This window comes from Lissotriton helveticus, chromosome 4_1 (assembly GCF_964261635.1).
Source record: "Lissotriton helveticus chromosome 4_1, aLisHel1.1, whole genome shotgun sequence".
NCBI lineage: Eukaryota > Metazoa > Chordata > Amphibia > Caudata > Salamandridae > Lissotriton > Lissotriton helveticus.
This window is the reverse complement of record NC_136063.1, coordinates 637,304,420-637,325,644: the sequence shown is the minus strand read 5'-3', so window position 1 is coordinate 637,325,644 and position 21,225 is coordinate 637,304,420. Positions and strand designations below refer to the sequence as shown.

Sequence of the window (21,225 nt, the reverse complement as noted above, 5' to 3'; positions counted from 1 at the left end):
CCATAAAGAAATACTGATGTTGTGTCAAGATAAAAATTTCATTTTTGGATCTTAAAGAAAGAGATCTCAATCCCCATGGCACAATGTATCCTGAACTTGGTCTGGTGGCAAGTTTGTAAATGTACTAGCTCTTGGAGCTGGCGGCATGAACTACTAGGGAGTCCGCTATCAGATAATTAGTTCATTAAACACTTCACTCAACATTGTTGCTTCTCACTCGAAGGTCAGAGCCTGTGCAACAAAGCAGAACTGTCCAATGCATTCGTTGCCACAGATTGCACTCTGTTGAACATATATGGCGGTGGACCCTTAAGTCAATTGCTTTCCCATTTCAGTCATCAAAGAAAAGATCTCTCTTATGAAAGACTCAAGTTATCAAAGGAATTAGGCCAGAAAGCTCTTTGGCTGCTTGGCAAACTAGCTCAATGAACTGGAGCAACATGATCACACCGGGCAGCACAATATATCTTGGATTGTCATAACTGCCAAACATCAAATAAAGCAACTAATAGTTTGGGTTTAAAACATCATCGTCATGTACCTGTTACAATGCCTAAACCTTAAGGGCCTAATGCGGAAACAGACAAACATATTAAAAACCCAATTAAACTGAACTTATGTAAGAATTGGAAACAGCAAGCCTTGTAAAAATGGACCAAGTCCCACTGCCTGGGTGCAGAAAAGAGAATGGAAATATTTTCAGCAGGGGCAGTCCCAGTGCAACACCTGGGACTCAAGAGGAACTAACCACTGACATAACTGCATTAACATTGTTTCAGAGAGCCTGCGATAAAGAGCAGTATCCATTAGAATAAGACTGTTCTGTTACAGGACTCTTCAAATGTTTCCATACAGAGACAGATAACCATATCAGGCACCAAAGAATATCTGTGTCCTGTTTACCTGCTGCCCATGGAGGAATTTGTACATCATCAACCAGCTCTCCTCCCTGCTTTTTGCCCAAGTCCAGCTTCAAAGTGTTCACCAAAAAGCCTACATCGTGTCCATAGAACTCAGGAATCAGCTAGTTGAAAAGAAAACAAAAACGACATGAACAGCTGAAAGAAGAACACTGCTACATCCAATTACATTTTGACGTTGACTCTACATGAAACATACCTCCTTGAAGTCAGTGGCACCCTCTAAGCAGTTTCTCCAGGTTTCTGAAATACTGCAGAACAATTTGAATCAGTACAATTGTGTTTAAATGTATTCACTGTATATTAGCAGCTAGACTATTAACAGTCATATTGCCATCAAAAACACAACTTTAAAAATGCTATTAAACATTTAGATTTGCTAATAAATGCCACACAACTGCACGTCGGTCTATTACGCTTCTTAATAAAGTGTTGAATTAAGGAAGTTCATCGTCCAATATAATTTTAGGACTTATTGACAAATGCGGCTACAGGTTCCTCATTCGAACAGGTACAATAGAACTGGATGACAATTACTATTGTAAACACATGCACTTTCCAGTAGTCATCTTGCATATGGTGCCTTTCAGCCTCAGATGAGATGCCTGACTAAGAAAGCCATTTGCTCTTGTAAATTCCACTTAAACGTGTAAACGTTTCGATTTATGAGTGAAAGGATTCGATTAAAGGTGACTTTTTCAATTTCAATTCCATTCTTTCATGAGAAATATTACCCTAAGATTATGTGTTACTATGACTGAGTAAATCGTTTTCCAGGCTCGAGAAGTTCCGTAAGGGGATGTCTTGGAAATTTGCGCTTGTGAATGAATGAATACATGCTTATATAGCGCATGGCTACCCGGAGGCATCCCAGCGCTTTAGACCAAAATAAGTAATCACCGCTCAACGAAATAGAAAGGTCTTCAACCGTTTCCTGAAGGCAAGATGGTTAGATTCCAGCCGGATACCGTCAGGGAGCTGATTCCAAATTTTCGCTGCATGAAATGAAAAACGTCGGCCACCCATGCGTGTCCGTTTGACCCTAGGGACTATCAGCAGGTTTTTGTGGTTTAGATCTGAGAGATCGAGGGATCTGATGGTGAAGAAACATAGGGCGTAGGAGGGCTGGACCATTGTCAGTGGTTGACTTATGGGCCATACACATGGCCTTGAACCAGACCCTTTCCTGCACCGGCAGCCAAAGTAGAAGTCGCAGTGCCGCCTTAGCAGAGCTAGGTCTATGGACGTCCATAAGCAGTCGGGCTGCACAGTTCTGAACAGACTGTAAGATTTTGATGGTACCCAGCGGTGCACCCAGATAGACCGCGTTCGCATAGTCCAAACGGGATAGAATAAGTGTCTGGACAAGGAGGCGTCTAGCCTCGGGGGGAAGCAGGGCCAGGGCCTTCCTTAGGAGTCTAAGCAGACCATAGCATGTAGCTGCAACCTTGCGTGCTTGCACTCGAAAACCCAGACTATGATCCAACCATACACGAAGGCTCTTAATTTGGTTTTTCGGAGAGGGAGGGGGGGGGGCCAAGGCACTCAGGCCACCAAGGGTCTAGATTAATGGCGGCCTTGTACCCGAACAGCATAATTTCGGTTTTTGAACCATTGAGCTTTAGGAAGGAGGAATCCATCCATGCAAGAATCTTAGTAAGACAGGGGGATAGATTATTTACCCCTGCCTCGGCTGCATCCGCGCGTGAGAGGGAAACAACCAACTGCGTGTCATCGGCGTAGGTGACCAACTGAACTCCCCAGGGGAGAACCACATCAGCCAGGGGCCTCATGTAGATGTTAAACATGGTGGGACTCAATGAGGATCCCTGGGGAACGCCATATTGCAGGGGAATCTGTTTAGAGGTTGCTTCATCTTCAAACACGGCGAAGGTTCTGTCAGCAAGAAAGGAATGCAGCCATTTAAGGGCCGTCCCTGTGACTCCTACCTCCCTCAAGCGCTGGATCATGAGCAGGTGGTTAACCGTTTTGAAGGCTGCGTTGAGGTCCAGCAGAACCACCGCAGCGCAGCCTCCCGCATCGACAATTTTCCTGGCTTCCTCGACCACGGCAACCAAGGCAGTCTCTGTGCCCTGCCTACTTCTAAAACCCGTCTGGGTGGGATGCAAGGCTTCGTTGGTCTCAATGAACGATGATAATGCGGAATTCGCATGTTTCTCAGCGATTTTACCCAGCCCAGGCAGCAAGGATATGGGGCGATAATTTGACCAGTCTTCAGGGTCTAGACTTTTTTTTTTTAGAAGAGCCTTGACTCTAGCCTGCTTCCACAGTGGCAGAACCAAACCAGCTGCCAGGGAAGAGTTGATAACATCCCTGATGACTGGGGAGACAGTCGCAGAGGCAAGCTTAAGGACAGATGGAGGTGCAACATCTGAGGGGGAGCCAGATTTAAGATTCCCAAGGCGTCTTAAATCTCCTTGTCTGCATTAATAACGTTTTCATGTGAAGCAAATGGTTAACGATTTACTTCTGCAAGGGCAAGAGTTAATATCTTTGCAGGTAGGGTAGGGTCTACTCCGATCATTGGTGGAGAGGAAGTGATATGCCTATTGAGAAAAAAATCCAGAGGGGAAACTAAAAGTTATAACAAGCATTGGCAAAGCCAATAGGTGTGAAATTACCGCTAACGTTCTGTTTTATTGCTGGTTAACTAATTTACGTATGTTTATGGTCAGTGTTGAAAATATAAGAGCAGCTTGTTAGCCAGTGGCTTTGTTGTGTGTAAGGTGGTGTCTCTGTTGTGTATTGCTCACTCTAACAGAACAGTGCCCTATAGAGACTACGTAGTCTGGGAGGAAAAATGCTCAGTGAACACACACAAGCAAGACTTTCTGTTTAAATAAGCGTAAGAGCACAACATTTAAATAAGAGGTTGAAGGAAAGTTAATGAGGAAACATTTACTGATTATGTTTTGAATGACCACTTCATCATTCAAAAATCTGAAATACTGTACTTCTTCAGTGCACTTGGAAAGGAGTTCAAGGCTGTCAGCTAGAGATCCTTTTCCATTAACATTTAATGGCTCCTTCAAATATGAAAAATTAGTAAATCATACTAAAGAGAAATTGTGGAAGTTTCTGTTCAACTAACCGAAGGAGATAACATACATAATTCCAAACTGCCCTTCTCTGGCAGTAGAAGAAAAACCACACTTTTAATCAGCTAATCACAGTACATACTCACAACAAGGATATTATTATTCCCTGTTTAGTATACTGTTGTACCTGGCTCTCCCTGCATGGTCACCCCAGACTTTTTGCCTTCACTTCCTTCATTTGCTGAATTTGTTTTTGTTGGCTTTCAGTGCTCTGTGCACTTTACCACTGCTAACCAGTGCCAATGTGCTTGTGCTCCCTCCCTAAAACACAGTGCAATTGGCACAGGTACATTTAATGTACTTTTATTATTTAATTTACTTATATGTCCCTAGTAAATGGTACCACATGTACCCAGGGTTTTTAAATTTAATGCCACTAGTAGGCCTGCAGCACACATTGTGTCACCCACTAAAGTAGCCCTTTAAAACGTGTCTCTGGCCTACCACTGCAGACGGTAGTACAGTTTCAAACTACCATTTAGATATGTCAAAACATACCTTTTGCAAGGCCTAAACCTTCCTTTTCAATACATATACGTCACCTCTAAGGTAGGCCCTAAAGGCTCATAGCACAGGGGACATTCTATTTAAAAAGTAGGACACTTATGCTTAAGTGTGTCATGCCTTAACAGTGGAACACTTCTAAAGTAATTTTCTCAATGCTGTAAGGCCTATCTTATTATTATTATTATTATTATTATTACATTTCTTGAGCGCTCAGCTACCCGTAGGTTTCCCGGCGCTATGGGTGTGAAACAATATTGAAGTGAGAAAGGAAAAGAAGTCAGCGAACTTACAAATTAAAAAGCCAGGTTTTGATTCCCTTACGGAAGGTAAGGAAGCACCTTTCAGAGCGCAGAGGGGGGGGAAGAGAGTTCCAAAGAGAGGGCGCCAGCAGAGCAAAAGAGCGACCTCCCATTTTTGCTCTCTTGATGCGTGGAATCTTGAGCTTATTCTGAGTGGAGGACCTAAGTGTGCGAGGTGGAAGATATTGCTGCACCAAAACAGATAGATAGAGAGGAGCTTTTTCGGTCAGGATTTTATGCATGAAGCATAAAGCCTTGAATTTAACCCTGCTCTCGATCCGAAGCCAGTGTAGATTGCGCAAGTGGGAGGAGGCTGAGGATCTGGCGGGTAGATTACAAATCAGGCGGACCGCCATATTTTGCACTACCTGGTACTTATTAGTGACCTCCTTACAGGCACCTAGAAGTAAGCTGTTGCCGTAGTCCAGGCGTGAGATGACAAGAGCCTGGACTACAGATTTCAAGGTGTCAGCCGGCAGCATCCATGAGATTTTCCTAAGCCACCTGATGATGGTAGTACAGGTGGCAGAGACTTTCACGACGTGCTGCCTGAAAGACAGTTGATTGTCCAGGAGGACCCCAAGGTTACGGGCAGACGAGGTTGGAATAGGAAGAGGGCCCATCTCCGGTGGCCAATGTTGTGGGCCCCAGAGCGAGGTGTCGGAGCCAAACAGGAGCAGTTCGGTTTTCTCCCCGTTTAGTTTTAGTTTGTGCTCCAACATCCATGCCGCAATCTGTTTTAGTCCAGTTTGAAGAGAAGAGAAAGGGAGATGTTTGTTGGTGGAAAGAGAATAGATGACTTGAGTGTCATCAGCGTAGGAGTAAATAGAGAGACCTGCCTGTTCCGCCAAAAAAGCAAGGGGTCTCACATATAAATTAAAAAAAAGAGGGCTAAGAATAGATCCCTGGGGAACACCGTGATTAGAAGGAAAAATGGAGGAGACAGACGTAGAGGAAAAGACTTGAAACGTGCGATTAGATAAAAAGTTAGAGATCCAGGCCAGGGCAGTACCATCGACACCCACCTCTCTCAGGGTGGAAAACAAGATGGAATGGGAGACGGTGTCGAATGCAGCACTCAAGTCAAGCAAAATGAGTGCCACCGTCTCCCCGTTGTCCACTTTCTGCCTGATGGATTCCGACACACCAAGGAGAGTGGTTTCAGTCGAGAAGCCAGCCCTGAACCCGGATTGTGAACCATGAAGAAAATTAGAGGAATCCACGTGATGATTAAGCAAAGAATTGACATGTTTCTCCAAGATTTTAGAGAAACATGAAAGTAATGAAATGGGGCGGAAGTTAGAGGGGTTGTTAGGGTCTAGGTTGGTCTTTTTTAATAATGGGACCACCATTGCGTGCTTCCATTCGTCGGGTACGATCGCTTCAGAAAGGGAGGCGTTCAAGACTTTCAAAATAATAAGGAGTAAGGAGGGATCCAAAGAACTCAGGATTTGAGGGGGCATCGGGTCGAGCGGAGACCCAGATTTTATATCCTGTAAATACTTTTTTAAAAGCGGAAGGGAAATGGGATCCCAGGCAAGAAGTTTGGGAGGCATGGGGGTACTACAAAAGGATGTAACGACTGGAGGGGTATCTACAGGTAGGACAACATGAGTGGGCACAACAGGAGAGGAGTCGAAAGTATCATAGATCTTCTCGATCTTTTCGACGAAGAAGTTGGCCAGAACTTCACACTGGAGGGTATCAAGAATGGGGGCCTTGGGTGCAGCGGAAGCCCCTGACAGCTCCTTCACGATTTTGAACAGAACCTGAGGTCTGTTCTGTGCCGTAAGAAGCGTGGTATTCGCAAAGGAAGCTCTCGCACTATCACAAGACATATGGTAGATTTTAAGAGCGGCTTTATATTCTGCTTTCTGACCCGCATCATAATTGGAGCGCCAAGTGCGTTCCAGTTTTTTGCATTTAGATTTTTCTAGGCGGAGTGCGTCAGTAAACCAGGGAGCCGGTAGATGGAGAATATGTCGTTTGTTCTTTTGCATAGGGAGACAAGAGTCCAAAGCATTAGTCAGCCAGCGTTTAATAGAAGGAAGCTCCTCTGTAGACAGATTCAAAGACAGGGGAGGCTTGGAATTAGAAAGACACAGATTAAGTTTGGCTGCATCAAGGCGTTTCCAATTCCTACTGTCTTTGAGGGGGGGAGTAGGCATGAAGGGGTTGGAAGAGGCCATTTCGATAGAAAAATTTACAATAAAATGGTCCGACCAAGGGACCGGTAATGAAGATTGATACGAAATGGTCGATAAGTTGGAAATGATGGGGTCTAAAAGGTTGCCGGCCTTATAGGTAGGGTCAGAGTTGTGGAGATGAAGATCTAAAGCTGCCAGATCCTGTAAAAGACGTGTGGAAATGGCACACGAAGCCGAGTTGAAATGAATGTTAAGGTCTCCAATGACCATAAAATTATTAGATTGTGCCAAGAGTGGAGCAACAAGATCTGGGAGGGAGGAAGCCCAGTTACTCGCAGCGCCAGGGGGGCGATAAATCAATGTGCCAGTGAGAGTAAAATGTGGGGTAAATGATAGCTTAAATAGGCCAGCTTCACAATTGGGGAACTCAAGATCTTCCCATTTACAGGAGAATTCTCTCCTAAAAATGATAGCAATTCCCCCACCCTCTTTAAGAGGCCGGTTTCGCCCAACGTAGGTGTAATCATTGGGGAGGGCCATGGCGATGTCAGGGCCAGAGCTATCATTTAACCATGTTTCCGTTAGGAACATGGCAGCTGGACTAACGGTCTGTAAAAGATCAAAAATGTCTCTTTTATGTTTTGCGAGGGAACGACAATTACAACTGATAAGTTTGAGAAAGGGGCCGGAGCTGGGAAAATTAGAAGGGGGGGAACCGCACACGGGGGCATGGTTCCAAAAGGTGGAGGACAGAGAGTCTAACCGCGAGGGACAAGAGTCCAATAAAATATTACAGGAGGGACAGGAGGAAGGAGCATTGTGACAATTAAATACAAGGTGTGAAGTACAGGGGGGTCCCCGCAGCCGCAGTAAAGCAGATCGGGAGTACGTGACACCGTTTAGGGCGTCAGGACTGAGCCCTGTGCCCGTCCTGTCGCGGACGGGCGCAGACGGGCTTGACTCTGGTGCGACTCCGGCGCGCCTCCGTCGCGCCCGCTGCGCTCGTCCGCTGCGCTGACGCATGAGGCCCGTCTAAATAGGCGATGACGCCGGGGTGGGAGGAGTCAGGAGGGCGGGGTGGGTTAGGAGTTTAAAACAACAAAAGTGCCACTCACCGCTTGTAGTCAGCGGGAGCAATGGAATTAGGGCTGCTAGCACTCAGCAGCAGAGAGGCCAACAAAAGAAAGTTTTAAAAAGATTAATACAGCTTCACAGCGCTCAACGCGCAAAACCTCAGCCCTCTGCCACAGAGCTTCGGTTCCTCGCGAGGGAGAAGTGGGCGGAGCCTAAATAGGCGATGACGCCGGGGTGGGAGGAGTCAGGAGGGCGGGGTGGGTTAGGAGTTTAAAACAACAAAAGTGCCACTCACCGCTTGTAGTCAGCGGGAGCAATGGAATTAGGGCTGCTAGCACTCAGCAGCAGAGAGGCCAACAAAAGAAAGTTTTAAAAAGATTAATACAGCTTCACAGCGCTCAACGCGCAAAACCTCAGCCCTCTGCCACAGAGCTTCGGTTCCTCGCGAGGGAGAAGTGGGCGGAGCCTAAATAGGCGATGACGCCGGGGTGGGAGGAGCCAGGAGGGCGGGGTGGGTTAGGAGTTTAAAACAACAAAAGTGCCACTCACCGCTTGTAGTCAGCGGGAGCAATGGAATTAGGGCTGCTAGCACTCAGCAGCAGAGAGGCCAACAAAAGAAAGTTTTAAAAAGATTAATACAGCTTCACAGCGCTCAACGCGCAAAACCTCAGCCCTCTGCCACAGAGCTTCGGTTCCTCGCGAGGGAGAAGTGGGCGGAGCCTAAATAGGCGATGACGCCGGGGTGGGAGGAGTCAGGAGGGCGGGGTGGGTTAGGAGTTTAAAACAACAAAAGTGCCACTCACCGCTTGTAGTCAGCGGGAGCAATGGAATTAGGGCTGCTAGCACTCAGCAGCAGAGAGGCCAACAAAAGAAAGTTTTAAAAAGATTAATACAGCTTCACAGCGCTCAACGCGCAAAACCTCAGCCCTCTGCCACAGAGCTTCGGTTCCTCGCGAGGGAGAAGTGGGCGGAGCCTAAATAGGCGATGACGCCGGGGTGGGAGGAGTCAGGAGGGCGGGGTGGGTTAGGAGTTTAAAACAACAAAAGTGCCACTCACCGCTTGTAGTCAGCGGGAGCAATGGAATTAGGGCTGCTAGCACTCAGCAGCAGAGAGGCCAACAAAAGAAAGTTTTAAAAAGATTAATACAGCTTCACAGCGCTCAACGCGCAAAACCTCAGCCCTCTGCCACAGAGCTTCGGTTCCTCGCGAGGGAGAAGTGGGCGGAGCCTAAATAGGCGATGACGCCGGGGTGGGAGGAGTCAGGAGGGCGGGGTGGGTTAGGAGTTTAAAACAACAAAAGTGCCACTCACCGCTTGTAGTCAGCGGGAGCAATGGAATTAGGGCTGCTAGCACTCAGCAGCAGAGAGGCCAACAAAAGAAAGTTTTAAAAAGATTAATACAGCTTCACAGCGCTCAACGCGCAAAACCTCAGCCCTCTGCCACAGAGCTTCGGTTCCTCGCGAGGGAGAAGTGGGCGGAGCCTAAATAGGCGATGACGCCGGGGTGGGAGGAGTCAGGAGGGCGGGGTGGGTTAGGAGTTTAAAACAACAAAAGTGCCACTCACAGCTTGTAGTCAGCGGGAGCAATGGAATTAGGGCTGCTAGCACTCAGCAGCAGAGAGGCCAACAAAAGAAAGTTTTAAAAAGATTAATACAGCTTCACAGCGCTCAACGCGCAAAACCTCAGCCCTCTGCCACAGAGCTTCGGTTCGATCTTAGTGACTAACACAGGGTTATCTTTTACATCTAATAAGTGAGAACTTTGGATTGGGAGTAGATAGAGATAAGCTTATTACACTCAAATGACTTGTAATTTAAAACACTCTTTAATGGTGAAGTCAGAATTTCTAACAATCTGTGCCTTCTGCCAGTGTCCTGGGTGACATGACTGTGAATGGCTCTGCTGATGGGGTTTGTGTATCCCATCCAAGGTAATGACACAAAGGAGCTTAGGTTGGACAGAATAGACCATCCTGACAGGATGACTGGAAAAGCTGTCCCCAGCCCTAAACACACCAAAGGGCTTTGCATTCTGCCCACACAAAGGATCAGACCGGCTATGCCTTTGGTCACCCCCAGACAGTTTGGAACCTTGACAGTGGAAAAACTTTTCAGAAACAGATGTGGGGGTACTAAAGATAGTACAATACAAAGGCTGGCACCAGGTATACATATTGGACCTCCCGAGCCCCTAATCAGAACACTCCTGGGACCTGTGGAAGTTACGGAAGGACTGCCCTGTTGCAGGAGGGTTTGCTCGGCTGCTTGAAGGACTGCCTTGCTGTCAGAGAAAGAAGTCTGAACCTGCTTGCCTTCATCCCAGGCTAACCAGGATGACTCCAAGGATCAGTTGGCTGATCTCATGTTTGAGCTACAGGGACACAGCAAGCTTCAAGAGCCTCCCTGCAACTGGCAAGCTGACCTGCTGCAACTAGACCCACTGGAGCTCTGCTGGTCCCATGCTAGAGTGAGTTCCTGATCCCCCAAGAGGTGCCCCTCAGGCCCTGGACCCTTGGCCTGCATCAGTGTGAGCTTCTCCAAAGAAAAAAAGGTAAAATCGGGAAGTTTAGGCTCCTCGCAACCGTGAACTGACTCTGACGTCTGTGACGACCACTGACCGGAAGTTCAGGTGAGACTTGCTCTTTGCCTCAAGAACAATCACCAGTCACGACCAGCAACGCGAGACCTTCATGGTGGGCTAAAGCATCTACAGCCAGCGATGACAGCCAACGCGAAGCTCCAGCAACAACAGTCTGCAACACCAGGACTGCTCTTTGCGCTACAGTGACGACCATCCACTGATCTTTTCCTGCTCCTAGCAAACTCCTTTAATATGAACGGAACTCCTCTCGCCAGACCTTAAAGTTAACTTTTCAGCTGGACTACTCTGGTCCCTGTATCTGACCGGCACTCCATCGAAATCAGTCTGAACTTGCGACTTTCCTCCAGTCTAGTGCGACCAGCTGACAATGAGTGGCACTTTGTGCATTTAGGCAATATTTTCACTTCAAACTTTAAAATTGCACATCTCTGGTTGTACTGATTGGGTTTTTGTTGTTCTGGTATAATTTTATCTATTAAACTTCATATCATTTTTCCTAAATTGGTTTGGGAGTTTTCTTGGGTTGTGTTTTCACTTTATAACACTTTGTGTGCTGCTTAAATACTTTAGACATTGCCTTTAAGTTAAGCCTGACTGCTTGTGCCAAGCTACCAGAGGTTTCAGCACAAGTTAATTTAGTGACATTTGTGGTTTACCCGGACAAGAATTCCGACCCCCTCAACCAATAGATCACTGTCTTATATATACCAGTAATGAGACCTCTTGCCTGAAGATTGTGGATGTCAGTGCAACAGTTCCCATGTTTTATTCCATTGCTGTCCATTCACTAACAACCACCCCAGTCAAGAACATGCCAACTGCAACAAACAAGGATGACGAGTGGGCTATATTCACAGTTCCTACAGCCAAACTCTGATTTGAAAATAGAATTTAAAAAGGCTACATTAAGGAATGGTATACTTTAGTGAAAATATATTTAGTTGGTTTCCTTTGAATTTAATTGTAATTGAATTTATATATAGTTTACTATCCCTGATGAGGTGTTGAAGCTCTTAAAGCATGTAACATATTTTCCTGGTAATCAGAGTTAGTGATCAGTCCAGTGTTATGGGTTATTAAAGTGAGTCTTGTGCTTTCAAGGAAACAATTTCATGCATTTACTCCATTTTATTTTTTTATGGTAGATTACATCAGTATGTGTTAGGGGAGCTCATTAGTGGGCCTATGTGAGTTCAGGTGAATGGTTTTTGAGGTGAAGGAAGAGGCTAGAAGAGATAAAGGTATTGTTAGGTTGCAGGGGAATTATTCAAATGAAGGCGAGGCTATAATCTATTAAACGTGTGGGCAATTTACAGAACAGCTATAATAAAGAATAAGGAAGAAAGATATGTAGAGGATGGGGGCATGGTAAGGGCCATTTGATAGAAAGAACATAATATACTATGACATATATATATATATATATATATATATATATATATATATATATATATATATATATATACACACACATACATACATATACATATACAAGTGCTATTTTTTTAATTCATCAGTCTTGTGGGTGTTATGGATATGCTAAAGGGACTGTAGTTTGAGTAATAGATTTTGGGAAATAGGGACAAGCTTGAAATCAATGTTAATCTGACTTAGATTCCAATATGGAGATAATTAAACTAAACCCCACCCAATAATACATTTGTTATCATGATCTATTACTGTAACAGATTCTTTTTCAAAATATAGTGTTACTAATATTTATTTAAGGGAGTATTCCTGTCTTTCTTCAGGTTACACTTCCATATTCAAACATGGTTTGTGTGAAGGAAGCATATGAGTAATACGCTTAGAATATATTGGAAAAGTGTGAAATTGACACCACATTGACATTTTAAGTATTGACCTAAGCATAAGAAAAGTTATCAATAGGAAGATTACATTGAGGATATAAAAACTTAGTTAAAATGTCTTTTACTTATTGTAGCAGGGATACTTACGTAGAACACAGCAGATTGAAGATTAATCCAACTGCCAGGATTTCATTTGTGGAGCACAATAAGCAGGATTTAATTTGTGGAGCACAACACGCAATTTAAGAGGTAAATTGCTCTTAATGATATGACTTTCCAACAGATAAGGAGGAGTACAGATAACTTAAAACTAGAACTAAATTTTACAATCATGAAGGAGCATAGGCAATAGAGCAATGATTGCGTTCCTCTCAAAACTTCCCTAGGTTGTGAAGTATGTTAAATTATTAATACAGCATTCTGGAACCCACATTAAATGCAATATCGTGCATTCTGATTTAGAGGAAATAATGAATTCAAGGTGTTGCACATTCTGTTTCATATAATTTAGATCACTATATTAGTATATTTGAAAAGGTTTATTTGTATAGAACTTATGTTTTCTTTTTGCCTTTATAAAAAACGTTCGCAAATTTGAGGTTGGAATAACCCGGTACAAAGTATGTGGTTTTGAAAAATGTTTTTTTAATTTTTGTATAAATACTGATTTATGATCAGTATGTTTAAACAGCCCTCAAGAAGCGCTAGTGAGTGTGAAACACGTATTGGCTGTATTGTTGTAGCACCGATTCAGCGTAAGAATAAAGAAATATAGAAAGAAATATTACAAGATGAATTAATGTTTGTTGTTTTTCAATTTCTCAGTGATATTATTTATGTATTACAATTACCATACTGGTGGGGACTAGCAACTGAGATTAAAGCGCCAGGTACTATTCCTGCTTCCCAAAAGTACTTAAAAAAAAGAATATATATATATATATATATATATATATATATATATATATATATATATATATATACTGTACATCCGAAGTCATTCAAAAAGGAACTCCCCCGTTCCTACGGCGTATCTGCTTGAATCGCCATGGATCCGCTCTAGCAGAGCGGTATCTTCGTGGCTGGACCAGCCACTCAATATCCACAAAAACAGGTTGCCCTCAGTGAAGACGCCAACTCACGGGGAGTTTACCGTCATTTAATGAAAACGCAGTGTACTCAGCCGCCAACACCAAATCAGTAGTAAAAAGACCAACGCGTTTCGGACACAACTGTCCTTGTTCACAGGCTGCAGAAAGAAGAACAGAAACAGCTTTTTGGAACACCTGATAATGTTACTCAAGTCCCGCCCCAGTGGGCGTGTGCACACCTATGCATGCTGGTACTTGTTGCAAAAATCGATCAATGCCAAGTGGGTGCTGCCGAACTTCGAGTAAATCCATGTCTTTTACCCCCGAGGGTTGATTCGGGGTCCGGCGAACTGATAAACACTGTACATCCAAAGTCATTCAAAAAGAAACCTGCGGTTCCTAAGGCGTATCTGCTTGAATCGCCATTGATCCGCTCTAGCAGAGGGGCGTTTTCGCGGATCAATATCCACAAAACGGGTTGCCCTTAGTGAAGATGCCAAAAACACTGAGATTCAGCAGTAATAGTTTACTGTGTGAACTGTAACTTGTCCCCCCTGTCATGACTGCTTTAGTCCTCACATATTACAGTACTCAAGACATGTTAAATGACATCACTGATAACATCTCAAATTACATCATTAATGACATCACTGGTGTGGTTTGGCTATGATACCTAGCTGCGGGACCCGAGCCACAAAAAAAAAAAAAAAAAAAAAAAAAAAAAAGATTATCTTACTTACCCTATAATCATCTGTTTGTTGCATGCAGTGCTGTGGATTCACATGCTCAGCATGCTACTGCCATCTAGTGGTGGGCTTGGACGATTGAAATTTGTTTTCCTTTGAAGAAGACTTTAGAGTCTAGAGGTCTTGGTGACTGCTCCTCCAGTCGTTGATGCTCATGGGCACCAACTCCATTGTTATATTGTTTTTCGGCCATCGGGTGTGAGTAGGAATAGAATGGTGGTGAGTAGAAAAAGAATAGTGACCATACTTGTAGAGAGACAAACCGACCATAATATTAAAGTAAAAGGTATCTAGAACAAACACTGGCTTCTGGGGAGGAGGATTGAAGCATATGAATCTACAGCACTACATGCAATGAACAGATTGTTACAGGGTAAGTAACATAAGCCATTGTGTGGCTTTAGATACACATGCTCTGTATCAACTGTAAAACAGTACTCCCCTAAGCAGCAGCTAGCCAGTGAATAGTGCAAAGTGATTGAGAATCCAGACTCCCACTATCGAAGGAAGTATGTGTCAATGGCAGGGAGACTCCCAGGACTGATTTAGACAGCAGGCAGTGCCCCCTGAGCACATAGACTTCAAAGGCTTTGAGGGGTATAAGTATTAGAGCCCCATGTGTTTGGGCTGCGGTTCGTCTGGCTGGAGAGACCGGTTGCTGCTCGGCCCCAGGAGGAGTCCGACACGAGGGACTGCCTCCCTGTTGGAGGGCCCTATGTGCTGGCCTGCCTGGACCCAGCTGTGTCCCCTGGACTTTGGACTATAGCACCTGGTAAGTGCTTTACTTCTATTCTGAAGAGCGCTGTTTTTTTGCTGTTGGGAGGTGCTGGCGTCTGGCAGCACGCTGCAGAGGTGCCTGCTGAGGGAATCTAGAGCGTAGGGATTCCCCCCTGCGCTGCTGATCAAGCGGTAGCCTACCCCGCATTTGTGTCTTTCTGGCAGGTGCTCACCCGGCGTTGGCATAGTTTCCAGCCGGGAGCCTACCCCAAGTGAAGCCGCCGCCGAGGGGCCCAAAATAGGAAGACAGGCGCCCGCGCCTGACTGTGGGCGGGGCCTACCGCCAGTTGACCAGGGGCCGGAACCAGGAAGTCGGAGCTGACCCGAGCGGGGCTCCCGTGAGCTGGTGGGAGACCCGCATATGCAGAGAGGCAGTGGTGGTAGCGTAGCCGAGCGTGACACAGGAGAAGGCTGCCAGAGGGGAGGTGGGGCTCCCATGTTGAGGTGGAGAGCCCTGCGCACAGCCGATACCGTCCGGGACCTCGCAGGCCTCCCAGAGAAGTCCCATATCCCAGAAGAGGAACCGGGCGGAGCCAAGAGGTCTTATGAGCGGGGCTTGACTGCGATCCGGAGAAGGCAAGGAAAGAGCCCGGTGAGTGGGGCCCTTCTCAAGGCACGTTGTCAGTGCCTTCCCTGCAGCGCTGTGGCCTTTTTAAGTTGAGAGTCTCAGAGTGGGGGCTCTCCCGAGGCACAGTGAGTGCCAGTGCTTGTTGATCTTCCGCTGCACCGCAGTGGCGGGTAGCTGCAACGTGAGGGGCATTTTGTTTGCCTTGACGAGAAAGGAGGAAGCTACACTCCTGCCCTGCCCCAGCGCATGGCGCCCCTTATCTGTTGCTGCTTTTACCGCCCTGGGGATCATTGAGAAGTCCGATCTACAAGCCCTGACTTTTTGGATATAGGACATTGAGCCCCTGTGAAAGGCCAGTTGGCTGGGGGCCCCTTTTGTGTAATGGATAAAGGGTGCAAGGCCCTAAGGTGAAGTACGTACCTTGTGGCAGTGTCACTAGGGTGCACTACCGAGTTACTGCATAATGTGTTCATGCTTATGTATTTTAGGATGATGCATAATGTGTTTATGCCTACAGCTTATGCCTAATGTGATTTATGCAAAGTGCCTGTGCCAGTAGTAACTGGTTGTTTCATTTTACTACTAAGTGAGTCCTAATGGTTCTGACAATGGCCCGATTAGCCGTGTCTTGTATATAATCCCCTGTGAATATTGCCTAGCGCCAGTCGGCACAATGTATATTGTGTGATTACTATTCGAATGTGTTTTCGATAATACAAAGGCTATTTTTATATATAACCTTGTGTGGAGTTTCTTTTGTGGTGTGCCTAGTGTGTCACTGCTATGAGTGGGTGTTGCGCCAACGCTTTACACATTGCCTCTGGGATAAGCCTGACTGCTCATGCCAAGATACCAAGGGGGTGAGCAGGGGTTATTGTCAGCGTGGAACTCCTTTGACCTGACTAGAAGCAGGGATTCCTATTTGGACTATGGTACCTACCTCAGCCAACTAGCGACCCTCAGTTCTAACAGTAGGCTAACTGAGATATTTGCAGTGTAGGAGGTCAAAAATGTCTTGTGTCGTAGGCGTAAGAAAGATTATCGGGTTTGGAGTTCAAAAGTGGAAAAAGGGTTTTCACTTACCAGCTTAGCAGGTGTGTGTAGCAAGCCTATGGGCTTCTCTGAATATGTCCAAGCACTCTTAAGGTACACCGAGGTAACCAAACTATAGGACCTCAGAAGCCAAATTGCCAGGTTGAGCTGTCTGGTTTCCGGGTATCAGACTTTGTCATGGTTTTGTATGAGAAGGTCCAGCCTGTTAGGGAGCTTTTCTGGAGGGGGAAATGGGCATTTCTAGAAGGCTTCAGAACCACCTTATAGCTAACAGGATGATGGGGAGAGTCATTTGCCTCAGCTTCCTGACCACACGTGGTATCAGTGGGAGAGGAGAAAAAGCATAGCTAAAGTTCCCTGAACAGTTCATCAACCGATCATTTCCCATAGACTGAGTGTGTGGAAACCTGGTTTCCAAGTTTGGACATTTTGCCTTTTTGTATGTGGCAATAAGGTCTATATTTGGGGCACCCGATCTCTTAAAGTAAGGGAGTAGGACTTGCAGATGGCGTTCCCATTAGTCGACTTGTTGCTGTGTCCTGCTTAGCAAGTCTGCAAAGTTGTTGTCGACTCCCAGAAGATACTCCGAAGCAGAGAACCGTGACAATGGATAGCTCAGCGGCAGATTTGACAGACAGTTGAGGGGAGTGAATGCCTCCTTGTTTTGCAAAATGGAATATGGCAGTCATGTTGTCTGGGCGCACACGGACTATTTGACACTTAATCTAATAGAGAAAGGCGTTGCAAGCTAGGTGAATGGCTAACAGCTCCAGGTGGTTGATTTTAGGCCACGCTGGTGAGGTGGCCACAGATTCTGGACTCACATGAGTGGGGCGTGGTCACGTCCCAAGCAAATGCACAGCATATTGTGCCATTACGGTATACATGTATCTGAATCAAATTATTTAGTATTTACTCAATGTTATCATTCTTATCGCAGTTTTTGTCCCATTATTCCAAATTCTGAAACGAGTCCACACGTTAGGTATACATTGCTTATTTTCAAGTTTCTAGTGTCCAAATGTGTCAGAGGCTTTCCATAAGAACACGACTGAGGCATAGGTTCCTTTCAGGCAGCATTTTATTCGAAAACAAATGACCCAATGCATTTCGGGCATAGCGCCCTTCTTCGGGGGTCGCTGTGAAAGATCATAAGAAAACGTAATTACCATCTGCAGATTACATAAACATTAACAGTCATCATCGCCCTTTCCTAACCGATTATAGTCTCTTCTATGCTCTCAACAAAAATTAATTAACATCATGTCTGCACGTATTAACACACACTAAATTACAGAGAAATGCTATTTGCTGTGAACCATATTTCTACCCTTTCCTTGTTTACTCATTCCTTCTGGACTGTCATGTCGTTGACACCAGACCCATCCCCTCACCTGACTAGAGATGTGTCTGTGGTGGTGGTCACTTGAGGATCCAGATCTACGAAGGGCATCCCCATCAACAGACTGTTGCTGTTCCACCACTGCAGTGAGGGATATGTGCTGGCCCATATCAACACTAAATACTCAAATTGAGTATATGACATGGACCACAGGCATGACAGGCACTCCTGAGTGGGCCCATATGAAGTCTGGCATGGGGCACAATGGCAATGCATGAGGGCATCATTCCTAGAAGACACATTCTCGTGAGCACTGGAAGTGAACAACGTTTCTGAAAAAGAGGTTGTTGAAATGAATGTACCCTGTGCTAAGCTTTGTCCTCCACTGTGTTTAGGACTGACCCTTTTAAGGGTTGGACTTAAAGTGGTTCCAAGTGAGATTTTGTAGTAGCCACTGTGAACTCCAGGCTGTGCAAAAGGGAGTCTGCTGCCTGGGTATGGGCCAGAAATTCCTTTCTGCTTCTATTGTTGATCACCCAGTCATCTAGGTAGGGAAAGATGCAAGTTCCTCCTCTCCTGCAGTGAATGGCCACCACTGCTAAACACTTGCTGAAGACCTTTGGAGCCTTGGTGACACCAAAGGGCAGTACCTTCAACTGGTAGTGTTGACCACTTACTGTGAAGCGGAGATAGCGTCAATGAGCTGGATGGATAGAGATGTGAAAGTAGGCATTCTTCAGGTCCAGTGTGACCATAAAGTCACCTTGCTGCAGCAGTGGGAGTTTTGGTGGGGTTGAGGTAAATTCTAGGCAGTAGCCGTGCTCAATTGTGGAAAAAATCTCTGAATTCTTCACGGGACACGTGCTGCATGATTCAGGGGGCTACAGGTCAGTCTGTTCCTAGAGGTAAAGGCTCCCTTAATGGGAGTACCTCTGTTTGGCCTTTGGAACTATTCCCCCTAAAGGAGAATCCTCTGCTACCCTGTTGGTGCGAACCCTGGTGCTGCTGCTGGTAGGATTGGGTTGGTTCTGGGGAAGTGGCCTTAGATCCACCTCAAGCCTGTTGCTTCCAAAAAAAGCCTGTGCGGAAATGGACCTTGAGGGAACCCATCACCTTGGCAGTCTTCCTGTCCTCCTTAATTTTTTTAAGCATGGTGTCAATCTGAGGTCCGAACAGGAGCTTCCAATGGAGCAGCAAACTGACAAGGCGCTGTTGCACCTCCGGCTTAAAGGCAACACACACGGAGCCAGGAATGGCACTAGAGGATGATTGAGGTGTTCACCCTTCTGACTGCTGTACCTGTAGAATCCAAGGAACACCTGATAGTAGCAGTGGAGATAGCTTTTCCTTCTTCAACAATTTCCTTGCCCCTTTTATGGTACTGATCTGGGAGGAGCTATAGGAGCCATTACATCTCCTCCCAGTGAGCTCTATCATACTGGGAAAGGAGGCATACGGAATGTCGATGTGCCAATGCAAACCCGCACCTACCGCTACTATCTTTCCTGCAGCATCTATTTACTTGCTGTACTCGTCAGAAGGCGTAGTATTGCACATGGCTTGGAATGCTGCCCTTTTCTTAGCAGTGGTGACAACCAGGAAATCTGGTGGGACATTAACCCTAATGTACATACTTTTTCTCTAAATGAGGTGTGACTACCCAGGGCCTTGTTCTGGTCTGCAGAGCTTTTAAAGGCACCGGTCCCAAATACTTGATGGCCAGGTTCTCGCATTACATAGCCCTAAGAACCTTTAGATCCTCCTCAAGCCCCCATCATTCAGACTTAAACCCCAAGGTGGCAAATCCATTTCAGTGCTGGGGTTCAATGCATGGAATCAGCTCCCCAGTCCTTTTCGGTTTATAGAATCCGAAGCCCTCTATCAAAAAGCAAAGACTTGGCTTATTCTGACCCCTATGCACTCTGCCACTACCTCATCTAGTCAGTGCTTCTGAGTTATCAGCTCTAATCGTGCAGCACCAAGATGCTCCTTGTGAGTGGCAGTGAGGTATACAAGTGTACAATTCATTCAATCAGGATATGACAGAGTCTGTGAAAATCTCAGGGGCAGATTTTATAGTACCCTCGAGTATTGGAAGGTATTGAATGGAACGATCTGTCTTTGAAGGAGTCTCTACCCAAAAATCGCCATCCTCAGGGGTGACGTAGAGGTCCACCTCATCGTAGATGGCTGCAGGTGGAATAACGCTGTGATACGCTTTGGTGTCATCCAGCTGGGAGGCCCTAACTGGGCGATGTTCTAGATCTGGCTCTGTTTGAGGGTCCACGTTATAATCCTCCCAATGATCATCTAAGGCAGGAGAGTAGACCGGGGCAAAGTCCTCAGCTGGGGAATAGAGGCTCGGATTGCCTGTATTGGAGTATGACTCTGGTGATACCTGAGGAGAGGTCATAGGTGAAGCAGGAGGGAAACGTTGAGGTGGAGGTTTTGGTGGACGAGAGGGTGGAGCAGAAGCTTTGTCCTTAGGCATCTTTAAGGGTAAAGGAGGCGCAGAAGTGTCTGGTGGCAAGCCTCTATTTCTTTGGCAGGGTCTTTTTTGAGGCAGAAATCTTGTCTGTGCATGGATGAATGATGATCTCCCTGGGTCTCTCACTGTAGCCTGTCAAGGACTGGGCTATCCTTGATCTCATGAGCGGAGGGCTTCAGAGCCGACAGTGGTTTTGGCGTGGACGGCAGCTGCTTCAGTTCTGATGGCGCTTTTGACATCAATGGTCGGCCCCACTTCAAAGTGTCTCCGCTGACGGGCGTTGTCAGACTCAAAGCTTGCTGAGGGTCAAGGCTCTTATGGACTTGGAAGGCTCTTTCCACGGCTCTGAGGCTTTGCTTAAATGTCGACCAAAACTCGAGGGTGGATGCGCACCAGAATATGGTGGTGGCTTAGACACTTCGCTCAGAGACCATGTCTGGCATTTCCAAGGAGCACCTGATCATTCTGCCATGGGCCCACCGTCACTCTTGTCACTAACGTACAGTATTCTTAATCTGGAACATCGAGCAGGAGTGAAACCGCCTGGGGTCGTGCTCCGATGATAAGCCAAGATTAATGACGGCATGGAGATTGGCTCTGGGGTGTTTAGAATGGCACTGTGAGCATCTTCTGCAGAGCCCCAGTTCCATTACCTAGAGCCCACCTTCATTCTCCAAAGGT

General features: G+C 46.0%; 1 protein-coding gene across 2 annotated transcripts in view; it reads right to left on the bottom strand.

Annotated features, from left to right (window-relative positions):
* Positions 1–21,225, bottom strand: part of NSMAF (neutral sphingomyelinase activation associated factor) — a 610,455-nt gene that overhangs the window by 210,274 nt on the left and 378,956 nt on the right. For both annotated transcript variants that reach the window (XM_078687269.1, XM_078687268.1), the window contains 2 exons: positions 1,120–1,171; positions 904–1,024 (listed from right to left, as the gene is read on the bottom strand). In XM_078687269.1, coding sequence (XP_078543395.1) covers positions 904–1,024; positions 1,120–1,171 — 173 coding nt within the window. The remainder of the gene's footprint in view (positions 1–903; positions 1,025–1,119; positions 1,172–21,225) is intronic.